The sequence below is a fragment of the Phocoena phocoena genome, chromosome 11 (assembly GCF_963924675.1).
Source record: "Phocoena phocoena chromosome 11, mPhoPho1.1, whole genome shotgun sequence".
In the NCBI taxonomy this organism is placed as follows: domain Eukaryota; kingdom Metazoa; phylum Chordata; class Mammalia; order Artiodactyla; family Phocoenidae; genus Phocoena; species Phocoena phocoena.
Genome location: NC_089229.1, coordinates 36,279,222 through 36,294,311, shown reverse-complemented (window position 1 = coordinate 36,294,311; position 15,090 = coordinate 36,279,222). Strand labels below are relative to the sequence as shown.

Here is a 15,090-nt window from a genome sequence, read left to right as displayed (position 1 = left end):
ACTTAACCTTGCTGTCATCCATTGTTCCAGACGAGTTAGACCGCTGTGACCATCATTCTTGCGCTCTTAGTTTGGCTAATGGGCTTAACTTATGATGAATACAGGCACAATTTCAGGTGGCTGTGGTGGGGAAGGAGGAACAAAGGACCTGAAGAATATGCTAAGAGAAAAGATAAACGATACTGAATGCTAGATGGAGTGCTATGTTGTGGAGTGTATGCTATGGGGTCCAGGAAGGCAAGGGAGGTGATTCATTGTGGTAACAGTCATTTCCGAATCAACTACTATGTGCCAGGAGTTAAGCTCCTTATCTTATTTAATTATTATTTTATCTTCACCAGGAACAGCAGTTCATAGATGAGAACACTGAATAATAGTTAGTATATTCAAGAGGAAGAATTGAGATTTGGCTGACTAAAGTGTGTGCGTGTGTGCGTTTTATACTGAACATTGATTTTAGGAGTTGCTTCAGATAAAAGATGTAGATTATTTTTTTACAGACTGGAGTGAAAAATTAGATCCGTTACGCTTAGATTCCTCTGATTAAATAGTCTCCCGTTCTTACACTTAGGTTCTTCTTGTTCGCTTCATTACTTGTGAATTTAATTAGCATGGATACTTATGAGTTGAAAAGAATTTTCTTTTACTGGCCACGGACAGGGTGACAGAAACTATGTTTAGTGAAGGTTTTGGGATGTCTAATCTTGTGGAGGATTTAGCAGTCTTAAATACAGAGGACTAAAACAGACCCTTCTCATATCCAGTTCTGAGGATTTGGGTGCCATCAAAAGGGTAAAATATAATACCATGCTTAAGAGTCTTAAAGGGACATGTTGGTGCTTCATAATTTGTCTGCTTATAACAAAAGATCTGAGAGAACTAACAGTTTCATTATTCAGCGTAAGTATTTTGAATGCCTACCGTTATGATTTATTTAAAGGGCCACAGCAGAAAGTGTCGGGGCTTCCTGAAGTTTGATTTATTTCTTGATAATTAGTTTGGTCAATGAATGACATCTATATTAGAAAGTACTGTATTTTGGAATGCCAATAAATTTTAATGGTGGGGTTAATATCTCTCTCTCCTCCTTCTGGGATGAAATATCTCTTGCCTTCCATGTCAAATTAGAGGCTTGCTGGTGGTTTGTGGACCAAATGTTTGGGTACTTTGTGTAGGCTCATCTGTGTTAGTTTTAAATTAGAGTGTTTTTCCCCTTGCCTATCTGTTTTTCATCAGGGCTCATATATTCTTGTGTCCAAAAAGACTCTCTGATTTAGCTGTGAGGCTGATTTTATTGTAGCGATGTCTGTGTATCCTGTCATCACAGGCAACCCTGGTGAAACTTCCCATGTTGTGTGTGTGTGTTGCTGCAATATGTTTAAAGTCTGATCTTTCTCAGATGTATGTGTGTGTGTATAACTTTTATGGCTGAAAAGGGATGCAGGCAGCAAAATTTCTGACAGAATATGTTTTCTATTATATTTTGTAATATGAAATTATAGGTTCGTTTTTGGCTTTCATAAAGCTGGCTTTTTCACCCGTCACTGGGAGACAAGTAACACCTTCCTTTGACTCACGTTTTCCAAGACTCCTTAGTGTTAAAAGAAGACTTTCTTTTTGAAATGCAGAAATTAAAAGAATATGGCTCAAAAACATTTTTTATAGCTTTATTGAGTCTTGAGGGCAGATATATGGATTCCAGACAAAATGCAATAATAGACTAGGATTTTACTTTCAAATCATCTTACAAACACTTCTCGTGGGAGATTTATTGTCCATGTGGAGGAACAGGGCTGCTTTGAAGGTTAAATGGAGTAGTTTGGAGAACAGTGTTCAAGGTCTTTCTCTGCCTCTTTATTTTTTTTTAATAAATTTATTTATATTTATCTATTTTTGGCTGCATTGGGTCTTTGTTGCTGCGCGTGGGCTTTCCTTAGTTGTGGCGAGTAGGGGCTGCTCTTTGTTGCGGTGCACGGGCTTCTCATTGTGGTGGCTTCTCTTGTTGCAGAGCACGGGCTCTAGGCACGCGGGCTTCAGTGGTTGTGGCACGTGGGCTCAGTAGTTGTGGCTCACGGGCTCTAGAGTGCAGGCTCAGTAGTTGTGGTGCATGAGGTTAATTGCTCCGTGGCATGTGGGATCTTCCCGGACCAGGGATCGAACCCATGTCCCCTGCATTGTCAGGTAGATTCTTAACCACTGCACCGCCACGGAAGTCCCTCTGCCTCTTATTAAGTATGTGCTCATCTTTAGCTAACTTAAGCCATCCAGCGTAGTTTTCTATTTTATAGCAGTATTGTGAGGATAATATGAGATAACGTGTGTGTGCTTTGTAAGCTTTGTGATCTCAGTGTAAATATGAAGTAGCACTTGTGTTTTATTACGTGTGTTTAGTTAGAGTTAATGCCCCATTGGCATGATCAGGATTTTTTTTCCCATCTGGTAAAGCATGTAGACAAGTCCTGGCAGAACTAAGAATAAGATACCTCTTAAAGTCCTATTTATACTCACAAAGCAGTTCAACCCCTGTCATCAAAAACAGAGTACCAGGGCTTCCCTGGTGGCGCAGTGGTTGAGGGTCCGCCTGCCGATGCGGGGGACACGGGTTTGTGCCCCGGTCCGGGAGGATCCCACGTGCCACGGAGCGGCTGGGCCCGTGAGCCATGGCCTCTGAGCCTGCGTGTCTGGAGCCTGTGCTCTGCAACGGGAGAGGCCACAACAGTGAGAGGCCCGCGTACCGCAAAAAAAAAAAAAAAAAAAAAAAAATCAGAGTACCAGACATAGTATTGGACAAATATAGCTTTTGTGTGAAATCTAGTTTCTCTGTAACTCTGAAGAATAAACAGGAGAGTGTATGTAATTATGTACAATGGTCGCTATGGTATAGTAGGGTGTATTTGTTTCTTAGGACAGCCATAACAAAATACCACAGACTAGGTGGCTTAAACAATAGAAATTTATTTTCTCACAGTTCTGGAGGGTGAAAGTCCCAGATCAAGGTGTAAGCAGATTTGGTTTCCCCTGAGGCCTCTTCTTGGCTTGCAGATGGCCACCTTCTCATTGGTCCGCACATGTTTTTTTTCCTTTGCACGTGTGCCTCTTGTGTCTCTTAGTGTGTCCAAATTTCCTCTTCTTATGAGGACACCAGTTAGATTGCATTAGGGCCCAGCCTCATTTTAACTTCATTACCTCTTGAAAGCTCCAATTTCCAAATACAGTCACGTTCTGAGGCACTTAGAGATTCAACGTAGGGCTTTTAAGGGGACACAATTCAGCCTGTAACATAGGGAGGGCAGTAGACAAGGAACTGAAGTTTGGATTCCAGGGTGGGCGGCTCTGATCTGTACCGATGCAGTTGTCTCATGCAGGACTCCTAACTTGTCACGTCCACGTCTGCTTACTCACGGGGCGGTGACAAGGATTCAAGACAGTCGTGAACATGAGCACATTTGGTGAAATATAAAAGCATGATACAAATGCAAGGTTGTATTGTATCATGGATACCTGTGAGGGATACATTGGCAACATGTGGAAAATTTTAAGTAGAAGATACAAAGGATCATTGCAAGTATTTGGCTAAAGAAACCTCTTGGCTAGTCTGTTTGGCTGAAGGAGAGGCGTGAATAAAGAAAGGTGATTTGGTTAAGACTTAACTCAGAGAAGACAGGAGTTAGGCTTACAGATAAGCCAAACATCTGGATGATGTGGGTGAATATCTTCCCATCTCCCAATGGAGCCTGTTTTCTTAAAGCCTGTTAGTTTCTTGGTTTAAAAAATTTCCCCCTACCTTCCATGGTCTGGCAGTGAGAACTCTTAGTGGGTTTCCAAGCAGTATCATAGCCAGAAGGCACTTTTCCTATGTACCTTAAGTGAAGATTCTATGACACCTCCTCAAGGATGTGATTTTTTTTTTTGTTTTTTAAGGTAATACTTGAGTAGTTGGGAAAACTTCCATGTACTTCAGGATATCTGTTCTGAAATTCGTACAGCGTGTTTATATACATAGGCAAGTATTTTAATTGAAAAAGTGTATTCTCAGCTTGCCATGCCTACCTATTTAGAAGGCATTTGTGTTCTTAAGCACAAAGCACATCATCTTTGATTCTGTAAAAACACATAGAACAAGACCATGCACAAAATAGGTGTTCTTAGAATCTCATGGTTACGCCTGTGCTCTTGTTCTTGGCCTCTGGTGTCCAATAGAGCCCAGTCATTTTTGAAAGCTATAATCTCATATTCATTTCTCATCTTAAAAAAATCAAATATTTGTAATATTTTAAAAATAGAATTATAAGGAACCAGTCATACTTTAGAACATATCACTAGTGCTCAAGACCCCATTGTAAGGGAAACATAGTATGAAATGTAAGAAAACCAAAATTTTTTAATCACCTTTTTTTATAGAACTATGAATTTATGAAAACCTGTGAAACTGATTGAAATTCATAAATTATATACAGCAGTGTACTGAAGTGGTTCATAAACTTGGAGTTTATGGAGTGAAAAACTTTTGGGAGTGAAAAAGCTTCATAGTACCTCTTCCAGTGGTTACTGATTTCAAGTCTGGAAAACTAGGAATAAAGATATTTTCATTAAGCTTTTAAGTCGAGACTGATTCAATTTAGTACAGCTTGAAGGAGGTGAATTGTAAGTATAATATTTTATGTTAGGGTGGCATGATATGGATATAGTGAACAAATACTTGTGTGGAAAACATTAATATTGTTTTTCCTCATGCAGATTGCAAGGCAATGAAAGATATTTCAAGTTGTTAAGAAGCTAATATTAAGGTAGAGGATTATTTTAATCAGTGAAATTAAATGCTTGGAGTATGGTTTTTGTGATTATGTCATGCTGTTAGTTTTTGCTTTAATCTTGTCAAATGCTTTTCATATTAATACTTTAAAAAACATTTTTAGTAACAAGTTCTAATTGTATAATTTTTTAAAAATAATTTTTAATTTTTTTCATTTTTTTTGGCCACACCGTGTGGCATGCGGGATCTTAATTCCCCCACCGGGTACCGAACCCATGCCCCCTGCAGCGGAAGTGTGGAGTCCTAACCACTGGATCGCCAGGGAATTCCCAGAAGTTTTCATTTTAAATCATCAGCTTTCTTTTAAATGGATTATTAATTTGTTCTCAGGGTTACTTAAAGTTTTTTCTTGACCATTCCCTGTAGAAACTCCGAAAATGGCAGCATTGACTTATTTGGGGAACTAAAGACACTTCTTCGGCCAAGGTTCATCCATTTCATTTTCTCCCACTAAGACAAGAAGAGTGTCTGGGCAGACTCTAGACTTGGGAAGCTCTAGAGAGTGAATCCGAATCTCCAGCAGCTTAGTTCAGCTTAGTTCAGCTGCAGCTGGGGCCACATTTAATCAGAAAGCTTAGTTTTCTTTGTTTGGGGGTGGGGGGAACTGGAGAGGTTGCTGTGTCAGATGTAGCTCATAAAATTCCTTTATTGCTTACAGGAAAAACTCCTAAAGGGATGGAAGAGGAGTCCACTAAGAATATTCCTTTAGTTACAAGGCTGAGCATTCTCAGACTTACCTTCTCACAAAGCGAGCAGTTACTCGGGGGCCCTGTTCCTTGGATGTCTGACAGCAGGCTCTTTGTTACTCCTTTGGCCTCTTTTCATTCAACATCTAGACAGTGACAATTCACATTTTTTTAAAAAGTGCCAGTTGCTTAGGAAGTCATCATCTCTGCCGTTGAAGGGTTTACAATTTAGTAGGAGGAGATCAAGATGGAAATAAGTTTAGGAATGTGTTACATGTGTAATGATAATTTCATGCCTAAAGCATAGTGCCTTCCATTTCTGCAGGGACCAAGAAAGCTAACACCGAAATTTATTTGCCCTACCTGACATTCCTCTGTGAATCTGAAATGCATTGCTTCTTGCCAGACTAAGACAGGCTGTAAGATGTTACGATATACCTCTCATTTCCCTACCCTGGTAGCTAAGTATTTGCATATTTACTGGAGCTTTCTAAATATAATGGCTTATCCCTAAAGAGAGACTCTAATGGAGGGATTATAGGTTAAGTGGGAAATGTGTACCAAAGACATTTGGGTAAGCCAATTAACCTGATGGTTTTTTTCAGTTAATTATCATTGAGTGAACAGAGTTTAGTGCCCAGAGTGAGTGAACTGCTTTTAGATGCAAGTGATACTTCCCTATATACTTAAAACAATGTAGAATTTTTCTAAAAGGTGAGTGCAGCTTATCAATACCAATCATTTCTAGTTAGAATTCGGTTCGTCAAATATGTATTGAATGCCTAATATGTGCAAGGCTCCAAAAGATAAATAAGATACTGTTCTGTGTCTTAGGAGTTAACAGTGCATTGGGGAGATAAAGCAAGTCCTAACAAGCTGAATCGGACCTGAAGACCACTGCAGAGCTTGACGTGTAGCCACATTGCTCTCCATCCCATGAAGGACAATAGTCCAAGACAGAGTAATGCCAGTGATTCCTGTCACTCCATCCCTCAAACTTCACTCCAGCCAAAGCAACCTATTGCATTTCTTTCGGGTCCCAAGCTCACCGCCTTCTTCTCTCCTGCCTCAGGGTCCTTGAAAATATTGCCCATCAGTCTGGCAACATCCTAACTCAGTTACTCTTTTGCTTAACCCCTTCCGTGTATGTAGACTTGCTTTCCTCCAGGAAGCTCTTGACCCCGCCGACTGTCGGAAGTCTGTTCTGTTCTCCCAAGGCAATCAGGATTTCGTGTTAGAGAGGTATTTATCATACTGCAGTGAAATGGCCTCTACACATCTTTGCCTCTTCTACTAGGCTGTTTCTCGAAGGCAGTGCATCTGTTTTACTCACCATCCTATCTGCAGTGCCCTTTATAGTGTCTAGCCCATCACGGAATGAATGAATAAATAAATGAGTGAGTGAATAATTTTCTTAAGACAGAATCAATCCATTTTGTTGAGTTGTGATTTTCAATAGGGTAGAGAAGAGGGACTGTTAAAATGCCCTGATTTCAATGCATATATTTCCTCCTTCTCCTTCATGAAACGTCTTCCACATCTCATCCCATATAAGATCCCTGACGATGGTAGTAAGAAGTCAGTGGTATTTTTTCTTTTTTTTTCTTTTTGCGGTACGCGGGCCTCTCACTGTTGTGGCCTCTCCCGTTGCGGAGCACAGGCTCCGGACGCGCAGGCTCAGTGGCCATGGCTCACGGACCCAGCCACTCCGCGGCATGTGGAATCCTCCCGGACCGGGGCGCGAACCCACGTCCCCTGCCCCGGCAGGCGGACTCTCAACCACTGCGCCACCAGGGAAGCCCGAGGTCAGTGTTAATAACGGGAATGTGTCAATGCGCCATGTTAAAATCGAGCCGATTTGCAACAATAACTAGGAGAGACTTTAGGGGAGACTGGGGCGTCACAAACGAGCATTGGCAGTTAAAGTGTATCTGGACAGATGTAAACTGGTCGAAGAACAGCAATCCAGGCAGAGGAAGGAACAGAATGATCTGAGCGAAGGCCTAGAAGCTGGGAAGTTCGGTTGGCATTAGGATGCATATAGAGGAGTAATGGGAGATTGGCCTAGAAGTCATAATGGGGCTGGCTGTGAATGCTGGGCCGGGAAGGGTGTTTATTTTGGTAAGAAATAGGATGTGATGAGGGATTCTTGTGAAGCAGAGTGATGGTGTTAGGGTTATACTTCAGGAGTTATATTTCAGGAAGTTTCTCTATCCACAGCATGTATAATAGATCAAAAGGGGAATGAAAGCAGGGAGGGATGACTAGTTCAGTTTTACAAATATTTGTTATGTGCCTAATACGTATTGGGCGTTGAAGAAAATATACTCTTCCCATGAGGGGACTTTGAGCCTAATGAAAGAAACAGAATAATAAACAGGCGCTTTTAGTAAGCCTGCTAAGCAATAGGGGTAGGAAATGATGGAAGCCTGAATGGGGGCGGGGGAAGGAGAAAAGGGAAGTTAGAGGTGAATTTAAGGGAAACTTGCGAGTTGGATTTTTCTCTGAGAGCCTGACTGGCGTCAACATATCATTAACCAATTTAAAAGTAGATGTAGGAGCAAAGAGAGAAGGACCCCTCATGCACAACTGCGGTGTCAGTGGTGGAAGAATGATGGTGCTTAATGAGGGGCTTGTATGAAAAAGGAGGTGGTTTGTAAGGAAAATTATTTGGATTCAGTCTTATTCAGCTGAAGATACTGAAAGGGCAACTAACAATATTGCTTGATAGTTACACAGTGCTATTTCATTTAGCAGTCTTCTGGTTGCACATGTCAGAATAACAGTTCAAACTAGTGTATTGGCTTATTGGCTTATTTAGCAGTGTTAGCTTCAGGCACAACGGGATCCAGCTGCACTAAGAATTGCCTCTGTCTCCTTGATCTGGGTTTTTTGTGTTGGCTTCATTCTTAGGCTCTGTCTTCAGGGAATCCTTTAGTAGCCCTAGGATTTCATCTCATTCTTAAAATAAGATGTCCTTTCCCAGTAGATTGTTGGAGCTGTTTTGACTCCGACTGACCTGGCTGGCTGCTAAGTCAGTTCTTGTGGCCAGAAATGAGGATGGGGGGATATAGTACGCTAACTGGTCAAATCAAATGATAACCTTTCATCAGGAGGTGGGGATAACAGCTTCACTCTATGCACATGGACTGAGGGGTGGATGTGGCCTGTTCTCAGAAGGAAGAACAGGACACTGTTAACTAAGAAGAAGGGGTCTGGAAAAACCAGTCCGTGACACCAGGCTAAGTAATTTTTCAAACATTTTAAGTTAACATTGCCTCATCTGATCTTCAGCACAACAATTTGTGAGGAGCGTTGTTATCTACCAACTGTAGGTAAAGAAGCTGTGCTTTAGAGAGGTTAACTGGCCAAAGGTAAGACTCTGGTGTTAGTAGAGGAACCGGGATTGCATCATTCAGGTATGGCTGTCACCTGGGGCAGTACAAGTGTAGGCTTGTGAGCAACACTCAGGCTGGAGGCGTCGATGGAGAAAGCATCTCTTGAATTGCAGGTGTCAAAGATGATGACTACAGAGGTGGAAAGTGTAGAGAGAGGGGAGGTCAGGAGACAGAACCGAGAGAAACATCCACATTTGGGAGAAAAATCTGAAAGAGATGCTAGCCAAGGAGTTGGAAAGAAGTCAAAAAAGATAGGAGGGGAATGGGAAGAGTAATGTGTTAAAAGATAAAAGACCCCAGGTAAGACTTCATAAATGTTTATTGTTTTGTGCTGAGAGTGTCATAAAAGCTTAAAGGAATTTTAAGTGAAATAGGACCATGGTACATAGATTTTTGAAGGCTATATATATATATATATATATGAAGAAAGAGCACTGATTTTGCATTGATGGCTAGCACTAGTTGTTTGGTGTTAATGGTGATAATACTGATAATAACAGCAGCTATCACGTGTTACACATATTACATATAACAATGTGCTTTTTGCTTACTAACTCCTTTACTCCTCAAAATGGTCCTATAAGGCAAGTACAGTTATTATCCTTATTTTGCAGATGAAAAAACTGAGGTACAGAGAAGTGGAGTAACTCTGGACCAGTTGGCTCCAGACTCAGTTTTCTTAACCACTGCATTTCACTGCCCTTTCTGGGCATAGATCGGCGTGCTTGGGTAGCACTGAAGCAGGGCAGGTTAACAAAGGCCATGCTCTTTCTTCTTTCTCCTGTGGAACAAATTTCAACCCATCACCTAAAAGAAAAAAAATTTTTTTTAAATATAGAGTTTGGCCTTTACTTACTTTTTAGTAGAACAATTTGAAAGTACTTGGGAAGAGCGTGCCGTTTGATGTTTGGAGAATCTAAGCATCATTCCTCCTCTGAAGGACTGATGGCCATCATTTTTGTGGGTGCTCATGACTGAAAAGGTCAATGGACAGGAAAAATAGTACTGAGAGAAACCCACACAAGGACAGTTGGGATGGCAGTGTCATTATCATTCATCCGTTTTACGTTTTACAATAGCGTTGGCCTTTGTCAACATTTTTTAAAGGAAAAATCATAATGCAGCAAAAAACAAACAGCCTCAAATGAACAAAACTAAAAACAGATTAAGACCTCCTTGAAAGCTTGAGAGACTGGATCGTTTTGCTTCAAAAGGCAGTCTCTTGGGCCTGTGTTCTCTGGAGAATTCTGCCTACAATTGTTTCTTTTCCACACCTGCTGCTTCAGCGTTCTTCACCTTTCCTGGAGTGGAAAGTTTCCCAATCCCTTAGTGTCTTTCTGAATTTTCAATACCCACTCACAGAAGTAACATTAGAAATTATATCAGCATGACATTTTGTTTTGAGTTAAGCCTTTTCATTGACTGAGAAGTAGCAGGTTTCCCTCTTTCAGTTTTGGACTTGCATAAGAAAATGCAAACAGATGAGTATCTATTATGTCGAGTGTTGAGAGACTACCTTTACTTCTCATTTTGCTGGCAGATTATCCAGATTCCATTAAATCCCTTTTGGTCTGTATCTTTCTTAATATGATGTGAAGGATGCGTAATGCATCCCTTATCACTGACTTGCATGTGTGACATGACTTATGTACTAAAGCCCAGTGAAGTTTAGTCTTATTTCTTGTTCTTTTGCCGTAACATTTATTGAGTCAATAAAAACCTGGCTAATAATAAGATAATGCCCATCAGAGAATTTTATCAGACCGAAGTCTCCCTTAGTGCAGTATATTTTGAACATGGGTGGGATGTTCCTTTGCTCTTCTATTATTTTATTGACACTGTTTGCCTTTAATTCTTTTCTACAGTGTAAATTTAGGGCTGTGCCGCATCAAAGGTTTTTCTCACAGTGAAATTATGAGATTTGTTAGTTTTCTTCTTTGTTTTGAAATTCTTGTTTCATGAGAGTTAAACGCATAGTATATCTTGTTGGTTGCTGCAGATTACTAGATGTATTGCTACGGATATAAGAAATTCTGGCAGCTTTGAACAGACTTTTAAACGTGTGTTTCTTTTTTTTTCCTTTCCCTCAAAAAGCCTTTACAGAGTTAGTTATGGAGCTGAACTAATAGCATGTAGAAAACCTGGTTTAGGGAACATGCGTCTCCATTCTATAAGGATCTGCCACTGAAAGGGTGAAGTATTGTCCTAAACAAAATGTGCTTTTCAGCTTTTCTCGCTAAATTAGCCAAGCCTTATCCCACAGTGCTTTGCTGTTGAACTTCCTGCTGCCCTGACTTTGATAGTATGAACGTTTCTGCATTGATATTAGAGAAATGCACATCAGTATCTAAGTTAATGTTCAGTGGAGGCCAGTTGGCTTTTCATTCTCAGTGGCTTGAAATCAGCTCTAACAACACTGGCAGTTTTTCATATTTCTTTAAAATTTTAATTATAACCCATCAAGTCTTAAGCAATTACTTCTGGGGTAGACTCTTGATGAATGTCATAACAGGGTGTTTTAGTTTAATGGATCCAGACTAACATCTGTTTCTAATATTTTAAAAGCCAATTTATATGGAAATTCATTTATACACAGTCAATACACGGAGGCTTGTAAAAATCAGAATCAAAATGGAAAATCAAACCACTGTGATATAGTAGGTCTTCTGTTAACAAAGGATTTCACTGATGAGTAGATACAGCTGTGCTAACACCCAAACTATTGCAGCTTAAACAAGATACCAATTTCTTTCTCATACTCAGGTAGTTTGCCAAGGGCTGGTATGGTCTACCATGACAGGGACTCAGTTTCCTTCAGTCTTATTGCTCTGTTGGCATGACTTCTATTCCTAAGGACACCTTATGAGTCACGATGGCTGCTGGAACTCCAGCTATTACATCTGTGCTCCAGCAGGAAGTGGGTAGGGGTAGGAGAAGGAAGAATACTAAGCTTTTTCCTTTTAAGGATACTTTTTTCTAGTAGTGCATAGCACTCTGCTTATATTCCACTGACCAAATATTAGTCACTGGCCAAATACTAGTCACAGGACCATATTTAGCAGCAAGGGAAGATAGGAAATGATAATTTTTTGTCCATAAGACATGTACCCAGCTAAAAACTAAAGTATGGGAAAGTGGAGAATATAGACACTGGAGAACTGTCTGTAACATTCAGTACTTTTTAAAACCTGATTTTGACAGACTTTCTGCCTTTTATTGAGCATCTAGAAAAGTCAGCTCATTTTCATAAGTAGATAATATATACAGAAGGACTAGCATAGTGTTTGGCAGAGTAGATAACCAACTACTATTAATGTATGTTGATGTCTGTCTTAATTCCAGCCCCCAGATGCACCTAATTTCAGAGGTTGTAGGTCGAACTGAATTTTATAAGGGACTTTTTGTAGATTAGAATACAGTCTGTAGAATAATAATAGCAGCAGCTGACAGGGCCAAGGTGTTCTTTGCACTAGGTCTCCAGAACACTCATGTATCTGCAAAGCAGTGTTCTTTGCTTTTTTTACACAGTAGATAAATGAACAATTACAAGGGTTAGAAATGTAGAATCTCGGGCTCCTCCCCAGACCTACTGAATTAGAGCCTTTACATGCCTGTTAATGAGATCCCCAGGTGACCTGCATGTATGGGAAGCATTGCTTTGGGCACAGATGTTCTACCTAAAATTTATTTCTGCTGGGGCGGGGTGGGGGTGGGGGCTAGTCCTTGCTGTAAGTGTATCCCCTGCACCAGTATCACCTGAGACTTTCTAGCCAACACGCGGGCAATTGTTTGGCAACTGCTTTATTGAACCTTAAGAGTTAAGCCTTTAACTCTGCATTTATTCTTCAAAGGTATTTGCATTCAAACAAGGAAGAAAGCTTTTGAGGGAGAGAAATACAACCTTAATTGCGGATCTAGTAAGCCATTAAGGGGAGGATCTGAATTCAATCTACTTGTAAAGCCGGCTCCAAGGCTCGTTTGCATTAATCATGTATACCTGGAATCCCATCATAAAGCCACGTGATGACAAAGCCACGTGATGACAAGGCTACAAAGGGAGGCAGTGTTTTAGCAGTATATTTTAGCAGTGTATTTCCTTCTTTCTTTCTGTATTTTACATTAGATTTCTGTTTCGACATTTTATTTTTTAGCCGTGCTATCAAGACTAATCAGGACCTTCTCCCAGAAACCCCATGGACCCACATTTTCTACAATGATTTTTGGGGGACGCTGCTAACCCACAGCGGCAGCCACAAGTCCTACCGGCCGCTCTGCACTCTTTCTTTCCGCCTGAACCACGCCATCGGAGGGCTGAATCCCTGGAGCTACCATCTTGTCAACGTGCTCCTGCATGCGGCGGTCACTGGTCTCTTCACGAGCTTCTCCAAGATCCTGCTTGGGGATGGATACTGGACCTTCATGGCTGGCTTGATGTTTGCCTCTCACCCCATCCACACGGAGGCGGTGGCAGGAATCGTGGGCCGGGCCGATGTGGGGGCCAGTCTCTTCTTCCTCCTCTCCTTGCTCTGCTACATGAAACACTGTTCTACAAGGGGCGCCTCGGCCAGGACCTGGGGCTGGTTCCTGGGGACCGGACTGTGCGCCGGATGCAGCATGCTGTGGAAAGAACAAGGAGTGACGGTCCTGGCGGTTTCAGCCGTTTATGACGTCTTTGTCTTTCACAGGCTGAAAATGAAACAGATCTTACCCACCATTTACAAAGTAAGTGATTGTTGGTGCTTGAGCATTGGATTACTGAGTCCTCTCCTTGCTTGGTCCCTTTTCCCCATTTACAAAGCAAATGTGTTCCTCTTCAAAGAGAATTTAAAGTAAGTTACCTTTTGATCTTCGGGAGGTGGAAGTGTCCTCTCTGACCTTTCCCTACTCACTGGGTGTCAGTCACGGATTATTTTATTTCTCAGGTTTCTTATTTTCATGATTTCCAAGGGGCTAGAAGGACAATTCTGCCTTGTAAAGAATATGCATCTTTATTATTTATTTAGTTTTACTCCTCGATTTCGGCCCCAATTCCCTGTAATCCAATAAATTGCCTCTAAAATGTGTTTGAGAAAAATAACACAGCTGATCATAGAGCTAGATGCTCGACTCTGTCAAGAGGAAATCCTCTGCTATTTGTTAATATTACTTTTCCTGAGCTGACTTTGGAAAACAACCCTCTCTGCAGTGCACTGGGAACTCACATTCTTAAATCGTGAGTCATATTCACCTTTCCCTGATGTAGTGTATAAGAACCGAAGAGTCAAAACAGAAAGTGGTTATTGTAAGTTTTGCCCTGAGGCCAATTAAGACCTTTGCTTCAGGGCTTAATATGTGTTCTTCTGTATTCCCTTAGTGGTTGCAAAATGCAATGTCATCTGAAGGTCACGGAAGCACTTTCAGATCCCACGTACTTAAAGAGAACTGAGCAGTTTTCTGCTGGTGTGTTTGGGTGGACCAGCACCTCTTGAGAAACTGCCTCCTTCCCATCTCCCCATCCTCCCTCCCTGGCAATAAACTCACCCTTGCTTTAACTTAAGTATAAAGGCGGAACTTCGCCAGTGTTTGCAGACCTCAGCCATTTTCTAAATCATGGACCACAGCCAGCTCCTCCATCCTTTTGGACACTCTTAAGCAAGGAATTACGGTTTAGGATACTGACCCTGAGAAAGCTGTCAAGTTTTCTAGTTTTTACCACTTTTTTCCTCTCAGTTCTTAATTTTACTTAAAATTCAATTGGGAAGAAATTGAAATAACAAAATTGAGGTAAATGGAAACATTTTTAAATTTTTATTTTATTTTTAAAATATATTTTTAATTTTTGGCTGCGTTGGGTCTTCGTTGCTGTGCGCAGGCTTTCTCTAGTTGCGGCGAGCGGTGGCTACTCTTCGTTGTGGTACCTGGTCTTCTCATTGCGGTGGCTTCTCTTTGTTGGGGAGTACGGGCTCTAGGCGCGCGGGCTTCAGTAGTTGTGTCTCGCTGGCTCAGTAGTTGTGTCTCGCTGGCTTTAGAGCGCAGACTTAGTAGCTGTGGCACACGGGCTTAGTTGCTCCGCGGCATGTGGGATCTTCCCAGACCAGGGCTCGAACCCGTGTCTCCTGCATCGGCAGGTGGATTCATAACCACTGCACCACCAGGGAAGTCCTCGGAAACATTTACTTTTAAATGACTCTTTTTTTCTTTTACGTAGGAGGCA

General features: G+C 41.3%; 1 protein-coding gene across 1 annotated transcript in view; it reads left to right on the top strand.

Moving 5' to 3' along the window:
- TMTC2 (transmembrane O-mannosyltransferase targeting cadherins 2) overlaps positions 1 to 15,090 on the top strand; it is a 394,308-nt gene that overhangs the window by 140,510 nt on the left and 238,708 nt on the right. Inside the window, exon 2 of the mRNA XM_065887822.1 lies at positions 13,049 to 13,619. Coding sequence (XP_065743894.1) covers positions 13,049 to 13,619 — 571 coding nt within the window. The remainder of the gene's footprint in view (positions 1 to 13,048; positions 13,620 to 15,090) is intronic.